This window comes from Tasmannia lanceolata, unplaced genomic scaffold (assembly GCF_043159265.1).
Source record: "Tasmannia lanceolata isolate RefF3 unplaced genomic scaffold, GAP_Taslan_0.1 ptg000015l, whole genome shotgun sequence".
NCBI lineage: Eukaryota > Viridiplantae > Streptophyta > Magnoliopsida > Canellales > Winteraceae > Tasmannia > Tasmannia lanceolata.
The window spans coordinates 4,530,975-4,555,632 of record NW_027518692.1 but is presented as its reverse complement, the minus strand read 5'-3'; the positions used below and the strand labels follow the sequence as shown (position 1 = coordinate 4,555,632).

The 24,658-nt window shown below is 40.3% G+C and overlaps 1 protein-coding gene across 1 annotated transcript; it reads left to right on the top strand.

Annotated features, from left to right (window-relative positions):
• The first annotated feature begins 17,952 nt into the window (after positions 1 to 17,952).
• On the top strand, positions 17,953 to 18,390 carry LOC143891660 (uncharacterized). Its single transcript, XM_077396204.1, has one exon. The coding sequence runs from the start codon at positions 17,953 to 17,955 to the stop codon at positions 18,388 to 18,390; it is 438 nt and encodes a 145-aa protein (XP_077252319.1).
• The last annotated feature ends 6,268 nt before the right edge of the window (positions 18,391 to 24,658 follow it).

Genomic DNA, 24,658 nt, shown 5'->3' with positions numbered 1-24,658 from the left:
TGGGGTGAAACCATGAAAAGGGCAGCAATGAAGATGATGGTAATGGAGGTAAAAGAGATGGTGGTGGGTTTAGTCAGGGAAGTTGGGACCTTGAGTACATAATGAGAGATAGAAAAAAAATGGGGTATGCTGTGAGATGGGATAGAAAAAAAATGGGGTATGCTGTGAGATGGGAAAGCTGCTAATATTAAAAGTAATGAGGGCTGTCCATATACAAATAGGATAGGGGTTGTGCATATCAAATGCAAAGTTGAGGTTATACATTTTCACAAACTTATAGGTTGACATGAGGTAAAGAAAACAATTTGAATCAATATAATTAATTAAATACTATTGTACTGATGTGAATAATTACGCAAACAACAGAAGATGTATATGTGCATTACAAGTGAAATAAAATTTTATATGTGAACAGACCATCAAAATTCCCAAGCAAATAACCACTTCATAATTATTACAGACTATCACAATCGTAACATCTTCTTTCAAAACACTTTTTTTTTCTCTATATAAAAACAAATTCTCATATGCTTGTGCTTGAAGTTCAAACAAAGTTCAAAATTCCTTATTCCCACAATACCTTTCAAAAAATCAACAACACTCCTAATTATAAGTAACCTGTTCTATTCATTCTTTATTTTACCAAATGAACTATGTAACCTCTATACTTACAAATTAACTAGACAATCATCAAATTGTCATTGCAGCCCCTTCTTTTTTTTAAAACAAAACATTATTTCCCTTCTCAAACAAGATCACAAACAAGTTCGATAGTATGAACATGATTCATAAATTCCCCTTTCTAGTTCCCTTTTATATATATATATATATATATATATATATATATATATATATTAAATATACTAAGGTAAAACATGAAACAGAGCATCATTACAATCATCCAGCACCAATTCTTCATGAACAACTAGAGAGTACGTTAACTCAAGATTATGATACATATGCTCAAAGACCTCATAGTTTATAAGAATTCAGATGAATAATATTCTGAAAAATAGAATCCTAATAGTATGCATAATTTCATTAATTCCTATTCAATACATTCTATATTTTACACTAGGATCAAAACAAATTCTTTAGAAAATGGAGATACCAAAAGTCTAATAAGAAAACCAAAACCCATAACCCAGATTATGTAGTTGTTATGACATAGGACATTACTCCAGTGTAAAAATAAAATAAAATTATTTGGAAACACATTTCTTCCATTGGCGTGAATAGGTTATACTCCTGAAAATTCAATTAAGCATGCCACAATGTAATACCTTTGACTCCCAAAATTCTCAGAATATTAACTTCAACTGATCCACTCAAGACACACAACGGCTATTTATACTACACATGCAACATGTTGACAGAAACTCATGCATACAACCTGAATTTTCCTAGGTCTGACAAGCTCAACAAAGTATAAATTTCTATGTTTACTCTACAAGAGAAGGTCTGATTTCAAATGCATCTATGGATAAAAAAGGTAATATCATAAAATCAATGAGAGATAAGATAAAAAAATCTTTTCAAACTCGAAATAATGCACTACTAGTTATCAGATAACAATTTCTCTAAGAAAACACATATTCAGATATACATCATACTCAGGTTCTATACTTCAACAGAAAATTAAAGAAATAGATAGAATCAATAACTCTTTCACTATAAAATCTGTAAATGCATTAAAATAAATACCTGTAAGATAGATCCTCTCGTTTTCCCCTTTTTTTTTTTAGATCTTACTTCTAATCGATGCTTTTTAGATGCGACTCCTCAGCATCATAACCAATGCCGATTGAAATCATGAGATTTCTTCAGATCTAGGATTCAAGTGCTCAGATCTGGCCGAAGAGGAGATTCTTGCCAGAGTTTTGACCGAAAACGATCGGAGAAAATGAAGCAGAGGTTAAGGTTTGTAAAAAAAAAAGAGATCTGAGATTTGAAGATGAGATCTAAGGTTTGAAGGTTTGCAAAAGCTAGATCTATGGTTTCTTTGATGCTGGAATTAGGGTTTGAAAAGAAGAACAATAGCACATACAAGAAAATGAAGAAGAATTAAGGATCAGAGCTAGGCCGGAACTCAGGCAAGTTTGCCTGAGAAGATGACCGGAGGAAACAGATCTATCGGAGCAAAGGTTTTCGGAGAAGATGAAATGTTAATCAGAGATCAGAAATGATGAACGAAGGTAAAGCAAAAGGAGTTAAGCAGATGATGATGAAGATGAAGAAATGACCGGATTCCGGTAGGCTTTCACCGGAGAAGATCGGAAAAGATGAACAAAGGATTGATCGGAAAAAATGGGTTTAGGTGAGATCTGTTTTCTCTCTCTATCTTTGCGAAATTTTTTTTTCTTTAGAAAATGAGTTCAAATATATATTTATATCAAAAATAGGGTGCTGATATTGGCACTACTATTTTTGATAGGCGCGCGGTTGCGCGATTTTTGATGAGCGCGCCATGTCATCACGTCCCATTCGGATAAAAATCGCACCGTTTAAGGATAAATTCGCCCCCCTCTCAGGATAAACTCACCCCCCTTCTGAACTTGTACTATGACACTAAATCGGCTCGTTTGTTAGTCAAACGTGCTCGGATTTTGACGAAATTTTTCAGAGACCTTGGTGGGACCCTAACCAAGCTTAGGATAGAATTTAGGGTTCCAATTCATTCATTTGATGGGGTTTTGCTCAATCATGAAGGGTTTAGGGTACTGTCAAAGTGGGGTGTCTACACACGCCCTTCTGAGTCTTGAGTGAAGTTCGCTTGCTGATTAGGCTTGGTTGACTTGGACCCATCACCCTCCCGTAGGTCGCCTTGTTCAAAATCTGTTGCTTGTCCCGAAAGGAAAAAAGAATTTACTTTATGGTTGTAAGTTTACCAGGGATTTTCGTTGCAAGTTTGAATTGACTCCTTGGGATTTTGTTGTGAAGGATCTCAAGTTGGGACAAACGATAGGTAGAGGGAGGAAGCACAGGGAGCTCTACGTTTTGAATGATGATCAAGTTTTTGCAATGGTAGCAGCAGCAAAAGCACGGATTTTCAGCAATAAGGTGTCGGCCTCTGTGTGGCACCATAGCGGACATGCGCATTTTTCCTTTGTGAAAAAATGGGCAGCAGATCGTCTTCTTCCTTCTTAGGTTCAGGATAAACGTCCGAACTCTTTTTGTACAAGCTGCCTAGCTTACCAATAGGCGGCAAGCATACTATAAAGCTTTCTTTTTTTTTTAAGCCGAAGAGAAGAATATAATTCAACTCGAGAGGGGCCCAGTTCTCATTCTTCAGTTGCTATCCCTTTTTCCTATGGGTTGGACGGAGTGGAATGAAGGGCCCCGAAGGTGAGCTATCGAATAGCTCAGCTTGAGCCGTTAACAGATAAGGTGGCCCTTGTTGAGCTCACGGGGGCAGGCCGCCGGCCCTACTATTGGAGCTCAGTACCGGTATCTCAAGCTCAGCTCTTTGCCCTTACTAATAGGGGCACTGCACTCCCCTATTAGTAAGGCTATACAAATAAAGGCTAATAGGGCGCCCCTGAATATATTCTATGAAAGCGTAAACCGCTTTCTTGACTCCTTTACTGAGTCAGATGGTCAGATGCTGTCTCATTCGTATACTCATGAACAGGTTCGCTCCTGCTCATTGGATTGAGGATAAGATCAGAATTTGTTTTTCACTTTCTTTCTTTATAGTCAATATGTCCAGTTCAATTCATTATAACAGGGATGACCCTAATTCGGAATATGAACAGTAGAAAAATATACCCTCCAATCACAAGAATACCAGTTACAGTACCTATCAGCCAAATGGGGATCCTTCTAGCTTTTTTTGGGCTACTCTCCTTCACATTTGAAAGTAGTCATGCCGAACAGTCATAGAGAATTCTTTCAGATCTCTCCGGATGAGATAAGAAGATTCTAATTCTTCTGAATTTCTAAAAAAAATAAAATAGGAGCGTACGATTCAATGAAACATTTTGTTTGTTCGGGTACCCCTTAGGCAACAAGGATTTAGATCAAGTTTCTCGTTGGATAAACTGCATTGCTGATGCAGAGCTTGCTGATTCAAGTTTGAGCTCTAAAATGATAGGAGTCCCGAAAGGTCTCTCAATGTAGATAGCAGAAAGGAAACAACGGGATGACCCCCGCCCATGGAGAGTACTGGGGACGAAAGGCATCCACCCTTCTATTAGGTTGTTCCATCTATGGTCATCGGTATCTCCTAAAGAGATCTAGGAAATGAATCGAGTTGCTCCAAAGGCCAACAATTGCTAAGGTCAAAACGGCCAGTGATTAATGGAACATCTTGTCGACCCGACTCCTTTGGCTTCCGTCTTTTGGCTTCCGAACGCGCCAAACATGTGCTGACAAATAGCCAACCTACAAGCAAGAAAGAGGGAAGGAAGGTCTTGTCTGAAAAGGTCAAATCGGCAGACCAGGTCAGCCATAGCTTCTTTGATCATGCCGGAATGGGGAAGAAAAGAATGGCGATCGTTAGCGAGAAGAAAAAGTGAGAGCCTCCGCTCTCTCCACAATATCCTAAAAGACCTCTCTCGTAAGGGGGGGAGAAGGCTAAGTAAGCCAAACTGACGAGAGAGAAAGGCTTCGACTCCTTTTTCATAGTCCGGTGACGGGCTGACAACCATATAGAAAATCAATCCTTCTTTTTACGGTATGCCGCTCCGCAAGCAAGGAGTGCCCCTATTAGCAAGGGGAATTCCTATATTATATGGTAAGCATGCGAAATCCTTTGATTGCGTATTGAATATACATCCATGTCTTTCTCGTTCCACTAGCTAGGAAAAAATGCTCACATGTCCGTTTTGTTATTACAACCTTCTTTCTTTATGTCAAAAACCAGAAGCTACGCGCAAATTCTCATTGGATCTCGGTTGTTCTTAACAGCGATGGCTATTTGTAAGCCCAAGGGTCTACTCTCCTATCTTGTTTTGATGATTCTAAACATAATTGATTATGCTCTTGAATACTAATCAATTTGCCTTGAAGTGTTGTGTTAAGATAGGTTGATCATTGAAGAAACCAACACTCCACATGGTCATGCTTGAAGATGTACCAAACAAGAGTCAAAGGAGCTAAGTGGAGCTCACATTATCTCTCAAGCAAGCATACACAAGATGGAAGACCAATTGAAGACCAAGGCTAAAGAGAAGTTGAAGGTTACCTAGATTTCATTGTACATCTTTTCTCTTTAGATTTCTAAGTCAAGGCAAGGTTTTCAAAATAGTTTCTAAAAACCACTTAAGAATTAAAATGGTTAAGTGAATGGTTATGTGGTGGACCAACATGTTGGGACCTTCATAACATTCCAAATTATCTTAGGAATTGAGTTCCAAAAGTCCAAAATCAAATAGCAACAAAAATATAAAGAGTCTGCTGATTTTTAGGCTTCTTGGAACTCCGAGCTCGGAACTCCGAGCTTGGAACTCCGAGAGTTCCCTCGGAACTCCGAGAAATGGTCCAGTAGTTTTTGACAACTTCTGACCATTCTCTCGGAACTCCGAGAAATGGTCCAGTAGAATTTCTCTTCTTCTGGCCGTTCTCTCGGAACTCTGAGAATTTGTCTCGGACCTCCGAGAACCTCGCGACAGCACAGACAAGAGCCGTTGGGATTTGAATTAAATTTTGGTTTTTGATATTAACACCCCCAAACGGTCATATTTTCTCAAGTGCTATAAAAACACATTCAAGAGGATTATTTTTCCTCTTTTGAATATTTGAAAAATCCTCCTTAAGAATTCAATTGAGTTTGGATTTAGGCTTTCACTTGCAACCTATTTTGGAGAAGCATTCAAGGGACTACAACGTGTATCAAGCTTTCAAGAGAAGCCAAACTATTCATCTTCTTTTCTTGTAAAGGTGGCTAGGGCATCCTATCTTAATACCCTAGGGAGTATTGCTTAGAACTCGGCGAAGAAGGAGAGTCAATGTAAAGGTGTCAAGGGCATCCTCATTTAATATCCCTTGGAAGTGTAATCGCCTCAGAGCCGGGCATCGTGGAGGTCTCGCATAGTGGAAATCCTTAAGGACGATCTTAAGAAGAGTGGAGTAGGGATTTGCCCGAACCACTATATATCGGTGTGTTCTTTCTTTTTCTTGCACTTTCATTCTTGATTTTGGTTTGGCATTTCACTTTGTTTTGATCTCATTTGAACTAACCAAAATCTAATCAAGAGAAGAAAATTCAAATTAGGTTCAATACTTAAATTTAAAAAGCCATAATTTAGTGTTAAAACCAATTCACCCCCCTCTTGTTTATTTCAATTGGTATCAGAGTCTCGTCTCTACTTTATTTAAAACCCTAACCGGTCTAGAGAAAAGATTCTAAAAATGGCAAACTACCCTCAACACCATGAAGGATACTCAAACACTAGGCCACCCTATTTTGATGGAACCAATTATGGATTTTGGAAAACCAAAATGAAAATCTTTTTAACCCAAGATTACTAAATGTGGAGAGCCATTCATAATGGATATACATTACCCTCTAGAAATCTAAATGATTGGACCGAAGCCGAACAACAAGCCTCAAACTACAGTGCCAAAGCCATGAATTTCCTAATTTGTGCTTTGTCACCTTGAGAATTCAATAGAGTGTCAAATTTGAATTCGGCAAAGAAAATTTGGGACACCTTAGAAGTTACCCATGAGGGAACCAACCAAGTTAAAGAATCTAAAATAAATCATCTATTTAGGCAATATGAACTCTTTCAAATGACACCCGATGAAACTATTGTCGACATGTACACTAGGTTCACTAAACTTGTAAATGGATTAAGGGGACTTGGAAAACAATTTTTAAATAGAGATTTAGTGACCAAAATCCTTAAATCTCTACCTTTATCTTGGGAATCCAAAACCTCCACAATCACCGAAGCCAAGGACATGAACACATTAAACCTAGATGAACTAATAGGGTCCTTGATAACCCATGAGATGATTTTCAAAATAAAAGCACCCGAAATTGAAAATAAAATTGAAAAAGGAAAAAGTGTTGCTTTTGCTTGCAATGTAGGTGATAACGAAGAGGCAAAGGAAGACATGGAAGATGAAGTAGCCCTCCTAACAAGAAGGATCAAGTTCTTTCAAAGGAATATGGGAGGCATGAGAAATAGAAGGATCAATCCTCCATTCAAGAAGAAAGAAGAGCTCGGTGACAGATCTTCTCAACCCCGATGCTATGGATGCAAGAAACTTGGACACATTCGCTCGGATTGTCCACTCAACAATGAGCCTACCTCAAACAATCGTTTTAAGAGAAGAGAAGGCAAGAAAGGAATGACCGCCACATGAGATGAGGAAAATGAAAGTGAAGGAGAACCAAATGATGGAGAAGATTGCTTGATAGCAAAAAATGTTTGCTTCATGGCCTCAACAAATGACAATCAAGAGGTATGCCTTCAAAGCCATAACAAGAAGAACACATGGTACCTTGATAGTGGATGCTCTAGACACATGACTGGAGACCTCACTCAATTTGCATCCCTATCACTCAAGGATGGCGGAGATGTTACCTTTGGAGATGATAAGAAAGGAAAAGTCAAAGGAGAAGGCACCATAGGTAACTCTACCTCTCCCATACATGATGTACTTTATGTTGATGGCTTATCCCATAATCTTATTAGCATTAGTCAATTGTGTGATAATGGTTTTGAAGTAGCCTTCAACCCTGACAAATGCATTGTTAAAAATAAGATAGATGGAAAGGTGAAATTCATAGGTTCTAGAGACAATAACATTTACACTATTGGACTAGATGATCTTAGACTCCAAAATGTGACTTGTCTTAATGCCATTAGTGAAGATTCTTGGTTATGGCATAGGAGGTTGGGTCATGCCGGAATGGATCTCATTTCAACCCTCTCCTCAAAAGACATTGTTAGAGGATTGCCTAAGTTCAAATATACCAAAGATCACATTTGTAGAACTTGTCAATTAGGCAAACAATTGAAGAGCTCATTTGCCCCTAAAAATATGATCTCTACCACTTACCCCTTGCAACTACTTCATATGGATCTTTTTGGACCAATGAAGACAAGTAGCTTAGGTGGAAAGAGGTATGTGTTTGTCATTGTGGATGACTACTCACGACATACATGGGTCATATTTTTAGCACATAAAGATGAAACCTATGAAAATTTTCTTAAGTTGTGTAATCAAGTCCAAAATGAGAAAGGTATTTTCATATCTTACATTAGGAGTGACCATGAAACGGAATTTGAAAATGTACAATTTGACACTTACTGTAATGAACATGGCATCAAACACAATTTTTCTACACCTAGGACACCTCAACAAAATGGGGTTGTAGAAAGAAAGAACCGAACCCTCCAAGAAATGGCTAGAACTATGTTACATGAGAATGATCTCCCTAGATATTTTTGGGCGGAGGCGGTTAGCACCGCTTGCTATATCAGAAATAAGGTATATATGAGGCCAATTTCTAAGAAAACACCTTATGAGCTTTAGAAAAACTTGAAACCAAATATAAGCTATTTTAGAGTGTTTGGCTGTAAATGCTATATCTTGAACATTAAAGATAACTTACACAAATTTGATAAGAAGTCGGATGATGGCATATTCTTAGGATATTCTACACATAGCAAGGCATATAAAGTATTTAATAGAAGAACCCTAGTTGTAGAAGAATCAATGCATGTTACATTTGATGAAAGAGAGCCAACATCTCAAGAAATGCCACATGATGAGGATGAACCTATTGAATACCTCTTACCTAAGACAAATGGTCCTCCCCATGCATCTACAAGTAATACATTACCTAGTGAGGAAGTTGAGAATGTAGATGATGACTCATTGCCTAGGGATAGGAGAATATTGGTAGATCATCCTGAATCCCAAATCTTAGGTGATGCCACATCGTCGGTAAGAACTAGATCATACTATCGAAGTGTGAGTAACAACTTAGCATTCCTATCCGAATTAGAACCTAAGTCCATCAAGGAAGCCGAAAAGGATGAATATTGGTTGATGGATATGCAAGAAGAGTTGAGTCAATTCGAAAGGAACAAGGTGTGGAGGCTAGTGCCTAGGCCTAGTGATCATCCAATCATTGGCACGAGATGGGTGTATAGAAATAAAATGGATGAAAATGGAATTATCACTAGAAATAAAGCTAGGCTTGTAGCCCAAGGGTACAATCAGGAGGAAGGAATAGACTATGATGAGACATTTGCTCATGTTGCCCGTATGGAAGCTATTAGGATACTCTTGGCATATGCATCTCATAAAGGATTTAAACTATATCAAATGGATGTCAAAAGTACCTTCGTAAATGTCTATATCCAAGAGGAAGTGTATGTTGAGCAACCTCCAGATTTTGAAGACTACAAACATCCAAATCATGTCTTCAGGCTTGATAAAGCTTTATATGGATTAAAGCAAGCTCCTAGAGCTTGGTATGAGAGGCTTTGCACATTCCTAGTGGAAAAAGGTTTTGAGATGGGAAAGGTGGATAAAACATTATTTATCAAAAGGAAAAATCAAGATATCCTCCTTGTCCAGATTTATGTAGATGACATCATCTGTGGCTCAACAAATCAAAAAATGTGTGATGAATTTGCAACTCTAATGAAAAATGAATTTGAAATGAGCATGATGGGTGAGTTAACCTACTTCTTAGGACTCTAAATTAAACAATACCAAAATGAGATATTTATAAATCAAGAAAAATATACAAAGGAGTTATTAAAGAAGTATGGCATGGATAGCAGTAAGACATCAAGAATTCCCATGAGTACAACTGCTAAGCTAGAAAAGGATGAATTTGACAAATCTGTGGACCAAAAGATGTATAGGGGTATGATAGGCAGCTTACCCTATTTGACAGCCAGCAGACCAGACATTATGTTTACTATCTGTCTCTGTGCTCGATTTCAATCGGATCCAAATGAGTCTCACCTATCGGCAGTCAAGAAGATCTTCAAGTACTTAAGAGGAACCCAAAGTCTGGGACTATGGTATGAAAGATCTACTGCCTTCACTCTCATTGGATATTCCGATGCAGACTTTGCTGGATGTAGAGTAGATAGGAAAAGCACTAGTGGGACTTGTCAATGCTTGGGCAAATCACTTGTTTCATGGTTTAGCAAGAAACAAAATTCAGTAGCTCTGTCCACAACAGAAGCAGAATATGTGACAGCTGGAGCTTGCTGTGCACAAGTCCTATGAATGAAAAGCACATTGATGGACTATGGAATTAAAATGGAAAATATTCCCATCCAATGTGACAATACTAATGCTATAAGCTTGACAAAGAACCCCATACATCACTCTAGAACAAAACATATTGAAATTAGACACCACTTCATTAGAGATTACTCACAAAAAGGGGATATTTGCTTAAAATATATCAACATTGAGGAACAATTGGCTGATATCTTTACAAAACCCCTTAGTGATGATAGAATATGTTATATCCGAAGTGCCTTGAACATTTGGAGTGCGGATCAAGTAAAAGAAATTGTAAAATAAATACTTTATGCCTTTCACCAGCTTATCTATAAAGTATATATATATATATATCATCCTTGTTTGGTAGTATCTGCATGAATGAAATGTCAAACATTAATCTTAAAAATCACTCAATTGTCACTCTTAGCCTTCTTAGTTCTCTAAGATGGAGAGGTACCTTCACCTTAATTAAAATACCTAACAATTTGACAATATGTCAACATCACGATCATGAACAGGTATATGTGCATTACTTGGCTACATATCTTATACCATAAGCATTGATTTAGGGGGACTACCTAACTCAATCTACATTCACTCCTTATTGCTATACATTTTAGTTCGCCCTTTCTGACGATGACAAAAGGGGGAGAAGTATGAAATTGATTATCTATTCACTTGCCTATATGCACTATATGCTTTTAATTGTTATCATATATCATTGTGCATATATTGAGGGGGAGTTCCTGCATTCACTTGCCTATTATGTCACTCCACACACACCTCATAATCAATTTTGTTTGTCATCATAAAAAAGGGAGAGATTGTAAGCCCAAGGGTCTACTCTCCTATCTTGTTTTGATGATTCTAAACATAATTGATTATGCTCTTGAATACTAATCAATTTGCCTTGAAGTGTTGTGTTAAGATAGGTTGATCATTGAAGAAACCAACACTCCACATGGTCATGCTTGAAGATGTACCAAAACAAGAGTCAAAGGAGCTAAGTGGAGCTCACATTATCTCTCAAGCAAGCATACATAAGATGGAAGACCAATTGAAGACCAAGGCTAAAGAGAAGTTGAAGGTTACCTAGATTTCATTGTACATCTTTTCTCTTTAGATTTCTAAGTCAAGGCAAGGTTTTAAAAAAGTTTCTAAATACCACTTAAGAACTAAAATGGGTAAGTGAATGGTTATGTAGTGGACCAACATGTTGGGACCCTCATAATATTCCAAATTATCTTAAGAATTGAGTTCTAAAAGCCCAAAATCAAATAGCAACAAAAATATAAAGAGTCTGTTGATTTTTAGGCTTCTCGGAACTCCGAGAAATGGTCCAGTAGTTTTTGACAACTTCTGGCCATTCTCTCGAAAATTCGAGAAATGGTCCAGTAGAATTTCTCTTCTTCTGGCCGTTCTCTCAGAACTCCGAGAAGTTGTCTCGGAACTCCGACAATTTCTCGGAGCTGTTGGGATTTGAATTAAAATTTGGTTTTTGATATTAACACCCCCAAACGGTCATATTTTCTCAAGTGCTATAAAAACACATTCAAGAGGATTATTTTTCATCTCTGAATATTTGAAAAATCCTCCTTAAGCATTCAAACAACTTGCAACTCATTTTAGCTTAAGAATTTGATTTTCTCCCCAAACTTGCCTTGCACTTGCAAATCAATTGAGTTTGGATTTAGGCTTTCATTTGCAACCTATTTTGGAGAAGCATTCAAGGGACTACAACGTGCATCAAGCTTTCAAGAGAAGCCATGCTATTCATCTTCTTTTCTTGTAAAGGTGGCTAGGGCATCCTATCTTAATACCCTAGGGAGTATCGCTTAGAACTCGGTGAAGAAGGAGAGTCGGTGTAAAGGTGTCAAGGGCATCCTCATTTAATATCCCTTGGAAGTGTAATCGCCTCGGAGCTGGGCATCGTGGAGGTCTCGCATAGTGAAAATCCTTAAGGACGATCTTAAGAAGAGTGGAGTAGGGCTTTGCCCGAACCACTATATATCGATGTGTTCTTTCTTTTTCTTGCACTTTCATTCTTGATTTTGGTTTGGCATTTCACTTTGTTTTGATCTCATTTGAACTAACCAAAATCTAATCAAGAGAAGAAAATTCAAATTAGGTTCAATACTTAAATTTAAAAAGGAATAATTTAGTGTTAAAATCAATTCACCCCCCTCTTGTTTATTTCACTATTCATTCAAGTCTTCGGGTATCCCGAATCTGCAAACGACTGACTTCTAGAAGAAGGTCTGCAAGTTTTGCTCCGTGATTTGGTCCAGAGGTTCAGCCTCCACCCACTTGGTAAAATAGTCAATGGGCACCACGACGAACTCACGTCTTCCTGAGGCTGGTGGAAAAGGGCCCAAGATGTCCATCCCCCATACTGCGAAAGGGAGTGGGCTGATGACCGGGGCCAAGAAAACAGCAGGTTGATGGATGGTGGGAGAGAACTTTTGGCATCTCTCGCACATTCTGACCAGGTCCAGAGCGTCTTGCCTCAAGGTTGGCTAGTACAGGCCTTTTAGCAGTACTTTGATGGCTAGGGCCTTGGCCCCTAAGTGTTCACCGAGTGTATGCGACGTTGCTTGGCCGGAGGCATTTTAGGTATGGAAGGGTGTACGACCTTTTGTACAGGCTCTCGCCATCCAGGGAGAACCGGGCTGCTCTCTGTACCGCTTTGTGGGCTTCCTTATTTGCTTCGGGAAGCTTCCCGCTACGCAGGTACTCAATGATTTCCTCCATCCAGCACGGCTCGTGCTCGACCTACATTACTTCTGCGGTCTCATTTTCAATACTGGATTCCTTTATAAATTCCATACATATACTCCCAAGAGTAGTGTAACCGGATGCTGCCAGCTTAGACAACACATCCGCTTTTGGATTTTTCGTTCTAGGGATTATGATGACCTCGAAGTTTTTAAACTTGCTGGCCAACTGGCGGACTTTGGAGAGATACTTAATCATACGCTCGTCGCGGGCCTCATAGACTCCTTGGATCTGGTTTGCAACCAGCTGGGAGTCGCAATACGCCTTCAGCCTTTGAGCGCTGGTCTGGATCGCTAGGTTCATTCCGGCGATGAGAGCCTCATATTCTGCCTCATTGTTGGACACACGGAATCCAAACCTCAACTCGTAATCCAGAACAAAGTTATCGGGCCCGGTGAGGATCAGACCGGCTCCACAACCAACCTTGTTTGAAAATCAGTCCACATATACTTCCCAGATCGGTTCGTTGGGCAGATTCTGCTCTGCCTCTATAGGGATGTTTTCTGTTTCTACTGGTTCAGTCTCATCTTTTGTTCATCCCTCGGTTGTAGTTACCTTCTCTACAACCAGGGTTTGGACAGTTTTGGATTCGATGTCTTGCTGGTGGATGGTGCACTCGGCCACGAAGTCTGCCAGCACTTGGACTCTTATTGCCGGCCTAGGCAAGTACTGAATATCAAATTCGCTTAGTTCCACGGCCCATTTCAGAAGTCGCCCTGAGGTGTCTGGTGTGTGGAGAACCTGTCTGAGCGGCTGATCGGTCAGGACATTTATTGTGTGGGCTTGAAAATATGGCCTCAGTTTTCTGGCCGCCATGATCAGAGCTTATGCCAATTTCTCAACCTGCTGGTACCTGATATCAGCGTCGTGTAGGACCTTACTGACATAGTAGACTAGTTTCTGCTGGTTGTGCTCTTTCCGGATTACCACAGCTGCCAGTGCCATAGGGCTTACGGATAGGTATAAAAGCAACTCCTCCCTCGGCTCTGGCTTTGTCAACAGTGGTGGAGAGGACAAGTACTGCTTCAACTCCTCGAATGCTACTTGACACTCCTATGTCCAGGGTGCTGTTTTGATTCCTTTGATAGCGTTGAAGAAAGGTAGGCATCTCTCTGCAGATTTTGAGATGAAGCGCCCCAGTGCGGCCACCATACCAGTTAGTCGTTGTACTTCTCTAATGGTTTTGGGTGGAGTGAGCTCCACCACAGCCATGACATTTTTTGAATTGGCTTCTATCCCTCTCCGGCTCACCATAAATCCTAAGAATTTTCCCGAGCTGACACCGAATGTGCACTTGGTGGGGTTGAGCTTCATGTTATGCTCCCTTAGGACTTGGAATGTCTCTTTCAGGTCGGAGACATGATCTTGTGCGCTCTGGCTTTTGACCAACATGTCATCTACATAGACCTCCATGTTGCGGCCAATTTGCTTTTCGAAGAGCTTGTTTACGAGCCTCTGATATGTTGCCCCGGCATTCTTTAGGCCGAAAGGCATGACGCGGTAACAATACGTCCCCTGATCTGTTATGAAGGAAGTCTTTGGTATGTCTGATTCATACATTCTGATCTAGTTGTACCCGGAGAAGGCGTCGATGAAGCTCAACAGTTCGTGACCTGCGGTGGCATCTATCAGCTGGTCAATCTTTGGGAGCGGGTAGCTGTCCTTGGGACAAGCTTTGTTCATGTCGGTGAAGTCGACGCAGGTCCTCCACTTCCCATTGGCTTTCTTCACCAGGACCATATTCGCCAGCCAGTCCGGATATTGGATTTCTCGAATGAAGTCAGCCCTCAAGAGCCTCTCCACTTCTTCCTTGATCTCCTGCCGTCTTTCCAGGGCAAAATGTCTCCTTTTTTGCTTTATGGGCTTGCAGGTGGGATCAACACCGAGTCTGTGCGTGCTAACTTCCGGATCTATGCCGTGCATGTATGTGGGAGCCCATGCGAAGACGTCTGCATTGTCTTGAAGAAACTGGGTGAGGTTCTGTCGGGTGCTACTGTCCAAAGAGGAGCCGATTTGGATGACCTTCTCGCCATCGTTTTCGAACGATGAGGTCTTCAGTGGATTCATTCACTTGGGCTTCATCTCTTAGATCGAGTAGCTTTATCGGCAATGATTCTGATGCATTTTTGCCTTTGAGTGCCATGGCATAGCACTCCCTGGACTGTGGTTGATCTCCTTTGACTACTCCCACGCCACTTGGCGTTATAAACTTCATCTTCTGGTGATATGCTGAGGCGACGACGCGGATGATGTCCTGGCCGGGTCGTCCTAAGATAGCGTTATAGACCGAAGTGGTCCTCACTACCAGAAAGTTGACCATTGCGAAAGCCTGACAAGGGCGGTTCCCCAACGAGAACTAGGAGTTCAATCTGTCCTTCCACTTTAACAATTTCTCCCGAGAAACCGAACAAATCACAGTTCGCCGGCTTCAAGCAGTCGTCTCCTATCATCATTTGCTTAAAAGCATGATAGTACAGGATGTTGGCCGAACTCCCATTATCGACAAGGATTTTCTTTAACTCCCAGTTCGCAACTAGCATGGTTATGAGAAAAGCGTCCGAAAAGGAGATCTCATTCCCTGTCTTAATCTTTTTGCTGCATGTGTGCACGGCATTGACTCGGCGTGCGTAGGCCTTTCGAGCAGCAAATGATGTACTCCCGGCGGCCGATTCGCCCATAATAGTGTTGATGACCCCATTAAGCTGGGATCGACGCACCTCCGGCTGTGGGCTTGATGGTGTGGGAGATTGATTCGGTGCAGGGGGCGGCTGTGACCGTCGAGGGCTCTGTCCCTGAAGGCTCTTCTCCCTGCACTCTCTCTAGTGGCTTTCATCTTTAACATATTTTTTCAAGTACCCCCGACTGATCAGCAGCTCGATTTCTTCCTTGAGCTGCCAGCACTCGTTTGTGTCGAGCCCGTGGTCGCTGTGGAAGTGACAATACTTCGACTTGTCTCTCTTGTTTCCCTTGGAGATCATCCTGGTCGGTCATCTCACAAATTCTTCTCCCTTGATCGTGGCCAGTACGTGTCTTCGGGAGGTGTTGAGAGGGGTATAGTTCTCTTCTCTCCTCTGAGGGAACCTTTCTCTTCTGGAGGCCTTATCATCCGTACGTTGCTTGGTAGGGTTCTTTTCTTCAGAAGTCCTCCTCCGGTTTGAATCTAGGGCTGCCAGAGTCTCCTCCACGGCTATGTACTCCTCGGCTCCAGCCATCAGATCCGCCAGTGAGTGCAGGTTTTGGCGAGTTACTGATCAACGGAATTCATTGGACTTGGCGCCCGCGAGGAGTGGATTCATGGCGGCTGAAGGATCCAAATTTGGCAGTTAGAGGGCCTCCTTGTTGAAACGGCTGACGAATGTTTTCAAAGGTTGATTATCCTCCTGTCGCAAGGCTATTAGGGATGCTGTTGTTTTCCTTGGCCTCTGGCTGCTCATGAAATGGCAGACCAGATCGTCCCCAAAGTCTTCAAAGTTGCTGATGGAGTTCGGCTTGATCCTAGAGTACCAGTCCTAGGCTGCACCGGTCAGTGTGGTCGGGAACGCTCTGCAGAGGAACCCGTCAGAGGCGCCGTGGCGGAGTATCATAGTCCTGAACGTCTCCAGGTGGTCCACAGGGTCGGTAGTTCCGTCATATTGTGGAACGGTCGGCATTTTGAACCCTCTGGGTGCCGGCGCATTCATGACATTATCGGTGAACAGCGGTCTGCTTGAGAACGTCTTTGTAGCAGGCCGGCCTTGATCCTTTGCCAGCTCTTCTATACGGTGGTCTATCTCTTCTATCCTTCACAGTATTGGATCAGCCCTCTAGTCTGCTAGGCCCACTGATCTGTTTTTCTCTACAGAGGGGCTCGCAGCAGAGCAGGAATGACTTTTTGAACTCCTTTGATGATGACGGGATCTTTCCTGTGGCGCACGGTCTTCCTTAGCTCGGTGCTTTTGCACGGAGCGAGATCGTGACCTCCGGTGGTGGTGAGGTCCTGTATGGGCATGCCTGGTTCTGGACTGATGGACTCGCCTTGTGGAGTGGTGGGTCCGATCTCCACTAGGATGTGCTGGCTCCCCCCTGTGGGCACTCAACTTTTCCTGTACAGGTCATGGAGCCTCTGGGGGATGCTGGGGAGGCGCTTGGATCAGATGTTGGTATTGACCAACAAGAGTAGTCATCTGTTGAAAGAGGTTCAGGTGTTCCGAATTGGCCGGGCTCTGCTCCGCTAATGCTGAAGGGGCCACTATCTGTGAGGCCATTCGTTCGCTCCAAATCCTGCAAGGCGCTTCAGCTCGAGCCGTCTGAGCAGTTGGTACCCGGGCACTCCTCCGTCCTGTCATTTTGTACAGGGGATTTGAACAGCTTTTAGTTCAGGGTCCCACGGATGGTGCCAATTTGTTAGGCCTAAAATTGGTAACAGATACGGCAATGACGTAGGTACTGATCTGGCGGGCCCAAGGAGCTGAACTGAAAGAACTGAGTCCTGCACAAGAGCGCACGAGGTCAGAAGACCAACCCGGAGTTGTTGCTCTGAACGGGCCCTTCGACACTCAAGTCAGTATGAGCAGAAGTGCAGAGCCTAAACTTTAAGAGTGGTGGTTCAGAAGTTATTACCCCTTGCTTTGAGCCTTGAGAGGCCTTATATAGAGGGAGTCCTAGGGTGGTTGGATTACCTACCCCAGGATAGGTGTCGGCCATTTTGTGGGTTTAGGTTCACCTGCTCTTGGCAGATTACCAAACTACCCCTAAGCAAGTGCCGAATTCGTGGTGGGCCCTGTAAGGGCCACGTGTCGGCAGCTAATTGGTCACTGCTTTTCATACCCCATCACAACTCTTGAATAATACAAATCGGAAAGCAGTGTATATGTAGAGGAGAAAAGTTGTCCTCCTACTCCACCTGTTTCTTCTTTGGATTCACGTTTCAAATTCAAGGAGATCAATGAGAAGAAAGAGAAAACAAAGAAGAAAAAGAGAACTAATATGAAGATTAGAGGGAAAAAACTAGCGGAAACGATTTCTTGGAGCACTTCGTCTGGGGACAGTCCTAGGTTTTTCAGCAGTGATGATGAAGAAAGAGCGGAAGAGACCGAAAAGTTTTTCTCTTCTAAGAGTTTCTCTTTGGATTCTGCCGAATCTCTCCGGCAGCGCCGGAACAATAATAGAAAAGCTGGGCCTAGAAAGGGTCCGATAAGGGGAAATTCAGAGGCGGGTTCTCGTCATTTGGGTGCCATTATGAAAGGTAAAGTTGAGGATAGCGTTGCAGTGGTGAAGAGATTCAGTGATCCATATGGAGATTTTAGGAGCTCAATGGTGGAAATGATAATTGAGAAGCAGATTTTTGCAGCAAAGGATCTTGAAAAGCTACTTCATTGTTTCCTCTCTTTGAATCCGACGTGTCACCATCGGGTTACTTTTTAGGTCTTTTCTGAAATATGGGAAGCTCTGTTATGAACTGGGCTTAATTGTAGTTTAATCATGTTAGATGTTTTCTCATATGTTTTTTGTTGGTTTTTTTTTTTTTCGTTCTTCTTATGTTCTCTGTAAGGAGGATGAGTTGTTTTGCTTAAGTGAGAATTTCTGTAACTGTTCTTTTTGTAATATTAAGTGATCCTAAGTTTTAACTGTGTATTTTGACTGTTTTCTTTGTTGGGTTCTGGTGGTCCTCTTTTTCATTATGTGATTTGGTTTTTTTTTTGAATATCATTGTGTGATTTGGTTTGTTTTGCTTTATTGTCCTTTTCGAAGATACAAAACTTTTTACAGAGATGTGGATCTGTAGATGACTAGTTCTTTTTTCTTCTGTTATCAGATTCTCTTATAGTATGAAAGATATTGTTAAAAAGCTGTTTTGGTGAATTTTTTTAGTCTTATTGTAGGTTTTGTGAGAAGTTCAGTTGATTTATTCTTTTGATGAGATTTTTCTGCACCAATGCACCATCAAATGGATGTTTGCTCCAAGTCATTGTGGCCTTTCTTTTCAAGTTTCTTCTTTTAATCTTCTTAACAATTCATATGCGTGTTGCACTTAGATATCTGCGTATGAGGAGTTTACCTGCTTTTAATATCTGATTTTTTTGCACTTCAAATCTCGTGTGGGTTTTTTTGCACTTATGCTAATGTTTTTACTCTTCTCTGATTAACGGTTTTTGGAAGTTGTAAATACCCAAAAATACCCCCCTTTAAATTTTCGTCCCCCTCTTAGAAAGAGGGGCATTTTTGTCTGTTTGTATTTGACTCCGATTAGGGCTTTCTAGTAAAGCCTATAAATAGATTAACTTGTGGCTAAACAAACCCTAAAGGGTTGTGCAGCCCTAGAAAGAGAAATCAGAGAAAGAAGAAAAGATGACCGAGGAGATCGCGATTTCGGAGTCGAAGCCGCGAATCAAGGTGAGATTTATGTTGGTGAAATCCAAGTAGTGACTTGGTTTGGCAACCTAGATGGGGGGTGAATAGGATGTTTATAAAACTTTTACCTTTTGAAAACTTTTACTAAAATTTCACCCAAGACTTATCCCTTGTTTAATTAAGTTTGAAATAGTTGAACTTAAACAATATTACAAATTAATATAAGTTCAAAAACCCTTGTTGATTAGCAAACTTAATTAGGTGATTTATAGCCTAGTTAGCAAGGTACCAATATTCAATCAAAACCAAAATGCTAACTACTCACTCAATTCCAAATATGTAAGAATGCAAGCACAAATAAATAAGAAAGTGAGAGGGAGAGAAAGATAGAGAAATACCAACACAAGTGACACAAAGATTTATAGTGGTTCGGCAAACGGCCTACTCCACTCTACTCAAGGTCGCACTTGAGGATTTCCACTATTGAGACCTCCACGACGCCCGGCTCCGAGGCTTTTACACTCCAAGGGAATTAGATAAGGATGCCCTTCCACCTTTACAATGACTCTCCTTCTCCGCCGAGTTCTAAGCGCTTTCTCCCAAGGGAATTAAAAACGGATGCCCTTGCCACCGATAGAATAAAGAAGAAGATTTTTGCCTCTATGTAGGCTACAATGCAAGTTGAAGCTCCAAGGATGCTCTCAAGAATAAACAAGTTTAAGCCTAAACCAATCTCAAAAGATTTTCTCAAATCAAGGCACAAAGAGTTTGGTTGGTGAGAGAGACCTAAACTCCTTGTGAATACTAGCTAAATTATTTTTCAAGTTTGAATTCTTAGTTAGTTGATCCTCAAGTTTCTTATTCAAATCTTGAAAAGCACAATGTAGTTCTTCAAATGTGAAATCAATATTTTCCAAAGCATTTTCATTAGATTTCTCAATTATTCCACTTAAGCATAAGATTTCACTTTGACAAGATTTTTTAAGTTTGTTTAAAATCTCTTTAGCATTAGTACATGAGGATACCTTCTCATAAATGTGTGGTGGTAATGCACAACATGTTGCAATTAGGGCTTTTGTATTTAATAAAGATAATTTTTTATTATATTCATTTAATCCTTTAGATTTAGCATTTAAAATAAATCCATTTTCAATTATCTTTACCATATCTTTATCTAGACCTTTTAAGTATGTCTTCATATGGATCAACCATGATCCATAATCCGAACCATCCAAAATAGGTAGTCTAGATCCCATCTTTTAAGTTGCCAAAAAACTAGATCGTTCAACTCTTAACCGGTTAGGGTCTTAATCAAGAGCCCAAGCTCTGATACCAATTGAAATCCAAGTAGTGACTTGGTTTGGCAACCTAGAGGGGGGGTGAATAGGATGTTTATAAAACTTTTACCTTTTGAAAACTTTTACTAAAATTTCACCCAAGATTTATCCCTTGTTTAATTAAGTTTGAAATAGTTGAACTTAAACAATATTACAAATTAATATAAGTTCAAAAACCCTTGTTGATTAGCAAACTTAATTAGGTGATTTATAGCCTAGTTAGCAAGGTACCAATATTCAATCAAAACCAAAATGCTAACTACTCACTCAATTCCAAATATGTAAGAATGCAAGCACAAATAAATAAGAAAGTGAGAGGGAGAGAAAGATAGAGAAATACCAACACAAGTGACACAAAGATTTATAGTGGTTCGGCAAACGGCCTACTCCACTCTACTCAAGGTCGCACTTGAGGATTTCCACTATTGAGACCTCCACGACGCCCGGCTCCGAGGCTTTTACACTCCAAGGGAATTAGATAAGGATGCCCTTCCACCTTTACAATGACTCTCCTTCTCCGCCGAGTTCTAAGCGCTTTCTCCCAAGGGAATTAAAAACGGATGCCCTTGCCACCGATAGAATAAAGAAGAAGATTTTTGCCTCTATGTAGGCTACAATGCAAGTTGAAGCTCCAAGGATGCTCTCAAGAATAAACAAGTTTAAGCCTAAACCAATCTCAAAAGATTTTCTCAAATCAAGGCACAAAGAGTTTGGTTGGTGAGAGAATTTAACCCAAAAATAGTTCACAAGTGATTTTCTATGGTTTGTTGAAGTTGGACAATGTTCCTCTTGTATTTTGGACCCTTGAATGGGTATATATAAAGTCCCAACTCCATGTGACCGTTTGGGGGGTAAAACAGTCAAAAACTGGGTCAAAAAATCAACTAGCCGTTGCACCCCAACGGCTATAATTTTTTGAGAAAATACACTTCTCGGAGTTCCGAGAATTTTCTCGGAGTTCCGAGCTCGGAGCTCCGAGGGTTTCTCGGAGTTCCGAGAAACCAAACAGAGATTTAAGTTTAAGAACCTGGTGCATTTCTCGGAGCTCCGAGAATTTTCTCGGAGTTCCGAGCTCGGAGCTCCGAGAATAATTCTCGGAGTTCCGAGACTGGTTTCCAGCAAACAGTGTCGAACTTGTAAAATTCATATCTCCCTCATTTCTCGTCGGATTTTGACGTTCCTATACTCTAAGGATATGAGAAAAATGAGAGCTATCTGTTAAAAATATTTTCAAAAATATTTGAAAATGTTTTAAATAAGTTTTGATAGGATTTAGTTGCTGGTCCAGGTTGTTGCTTCGGAACTCTGTTTTGTTCTTTCTTGTGTTGAATGCCATATGGGTCCCAACATGTTGGTACACCACCATGGCCATTCACTTATCCATTTAAGTCCTTAAAGGGTGTGTTAGTCTCTTTGAAAAACATATTTTAGGGGTTTTAAGATGTGCCTTGATCAAGAGAAAACACAAGAGAGAAAGGTGATACATACTACCCTTTTGAACACTCTCTTGAATGAACTCTTGAGCCAATCTTCATTTGATCTTCAATGTGGTTTTTGGATTGCTTGTGGGATCTTCACTTGAGCTCCTTGCTTTAACATCTTCCAAGGATGATGCCACCAATGTGTTCAAGCTCCTTTGCATGTTGATCCTCAAGCATGTGTTGTGTTGCATTGTGTAATGGCGATATGACATGTCAAGCATGTCAAGTTCCTGTCTAAGACACAACACTCAAGGCAACTGATCAGTCCATAAACGACTAATCAATTTGTGTTTGTTAATCATCAAAACAAGGTGATTGAATGAACCCATGGGGAACCCTTGGGGAACCCTTGGGCTTACAGTTGGTTTCACATAAAAACTGTATAAGAATTTATGGATGAATTTAAAGATCCCTAATAAACTAAGAATTGTGTTCTGGAACTTTAAGAATTGAGGGTTAATTCATGCCCTAAAATCTTAGATTAAATTATGATAAATAAATTTGAGATTTTTGGAGTATGAAATTCGATTAGATGGATTCCTCTCGTCGATACGAGTCCAATGAATCCAACCTCGCGCGAATCGGAGCTAAATCGAAGAAGTTTATGGCCTTTTGAACTTTTCGAGACGAATCTGGAATTTTCCCGAAAAACCTAGTTTGCGACCTTCGGAGTTCCGAAGGGAGGCCAGTAGAATCGGTCCGAGGCCTACGGACTTCCGAACCCTTAAAATGTGTAAAACTTTGAAAAATCATAACTTCTTCATCTCTTATCCGTTTTCGATGCTTTTGTACTCTATGGACTCGGCAGAAGACATACTTTATGACAAAAATATATTCAGAAGTGTTTGAAGACTCGATGATTATGGTAATTCTAAAAAAACTAGAAAGAAGTCTGGAAATTTTAAAAATCTATGTGAACATTGAATATTAGATTTTCGGTTTTGGGGTTACCTTCTGGAACCTTTATTTGTTGTCTATGCCTTGTTTAGATCGGAACATTGAAACATAAGCAGATTTAAGGGAAGAACGAACGACATTGAGGTATGTAATAACGTACTACTTTGGGTAATTGTAAACCCTTTTCCCTCTGAATCAGTATTGACTTTGGAAAACTGTATTGACACCTTTGAACTTTTAAATTGGCTTTGAAGTCTAACATGCCATGTTGTTTCACCTACTGCTACTTTAGAACCTTTGAAACAACTGTTTGAATATCTGTCTGGACTTTAGACCTTTGGGACCATCTTTTGAATTTTGAATCTTTAGTACTATTCGAATATGTAGAAGTATATGAACCCTGAACCTTTGAAATAACTGTTCTGAACTTCGAAATTTTGGTATCTTCTCATTGATTTTGGACAAGGCCACACGAGCAGTGAAATCCGAGGAGTGACCCGGTTTAGCAACCTAGAGGGGGGTGAATAGGATGTTTATAAAATTTTTGCCTTTTAAAAGTTTTATTAAAATTTTATCCTAGTTTTATGTTCTTCTTAATTAAGTTTAATTAGTTGAACTTAAAACAAATATTACAAGTTATTATAAGTTCAAAACCGTTGTTGATTAACAAACTTAATCAAGTGATTAAGGTGACCAATTTAGCAATGTAAAGATATTCAAGTTTTAATGCCAATGCTAACTCACTCAATTCTAAATAAAAATGCAAGCACAAATAAGAGAGTGAGAGGGAGAGAGAAATACTAATCACACAAGTGAGACAAAGATTTATAGTGATTCGACCAACAGCCTACTCCACTTTACTCAAGGTCGTACTTGAGGATTTCCACTATTGAGACCTCCATGATGCCCGGCTCCGAGGCGATTACACTCCCAAGGGAATTAAATAAGGATGCTCTGGTCACCTTTACAATGACTATCCTACTTCGCCGAGTTCTAAGCGCTCATCCGAACGGAATTAAAGACGGATGCCCTTGCCACTGATCTAATGAGGAAGAAGAAGAAAGCTTTGCTTCTAAGTAGGCTACAATGCACAATGAAGATCTTAATATACTCTCAAAGATAAACAAGTTTTAAGCCTAAACCAATCTCAAATGATTTTCTCAAAGCAAGTCACAATGGAGGATTGGTGAGAGATTTACCCAAAAATGGTTGTGTAGACACCCCCATTTTGCTCCGCTTTAATCAACAAAGAAGTTAGTGTCTTCCTATCTGTTTTTCAGTGATTTCCCTTTTCGTGTCCGTCTCGTACATTTTCTCAATCTTTTCGGTCATTTCCACCATGCTTTTCATTTTTCCGCCAGGTGTTGGTAAGGGTAATTCATGAGAATCTAAGCAAGAGATAATTTTGACCCATTTGCTGGGCCCGCATTGAGCACTTTGATTAAATTTGGATCAAGCAAGTTAGCCCATGTAAGAAACATTCAAGTCATCTGTGGAGCTTACTATGGTTTTTTTTTTTTTTTTTTTTTAAAACGATAAAATTTTATGAGAAGAATAAGTTCGCCCAACATGGAATGGGGACCATATTATGATGATCTAAGTCATTCCTCGATAGTCCATAAGTTG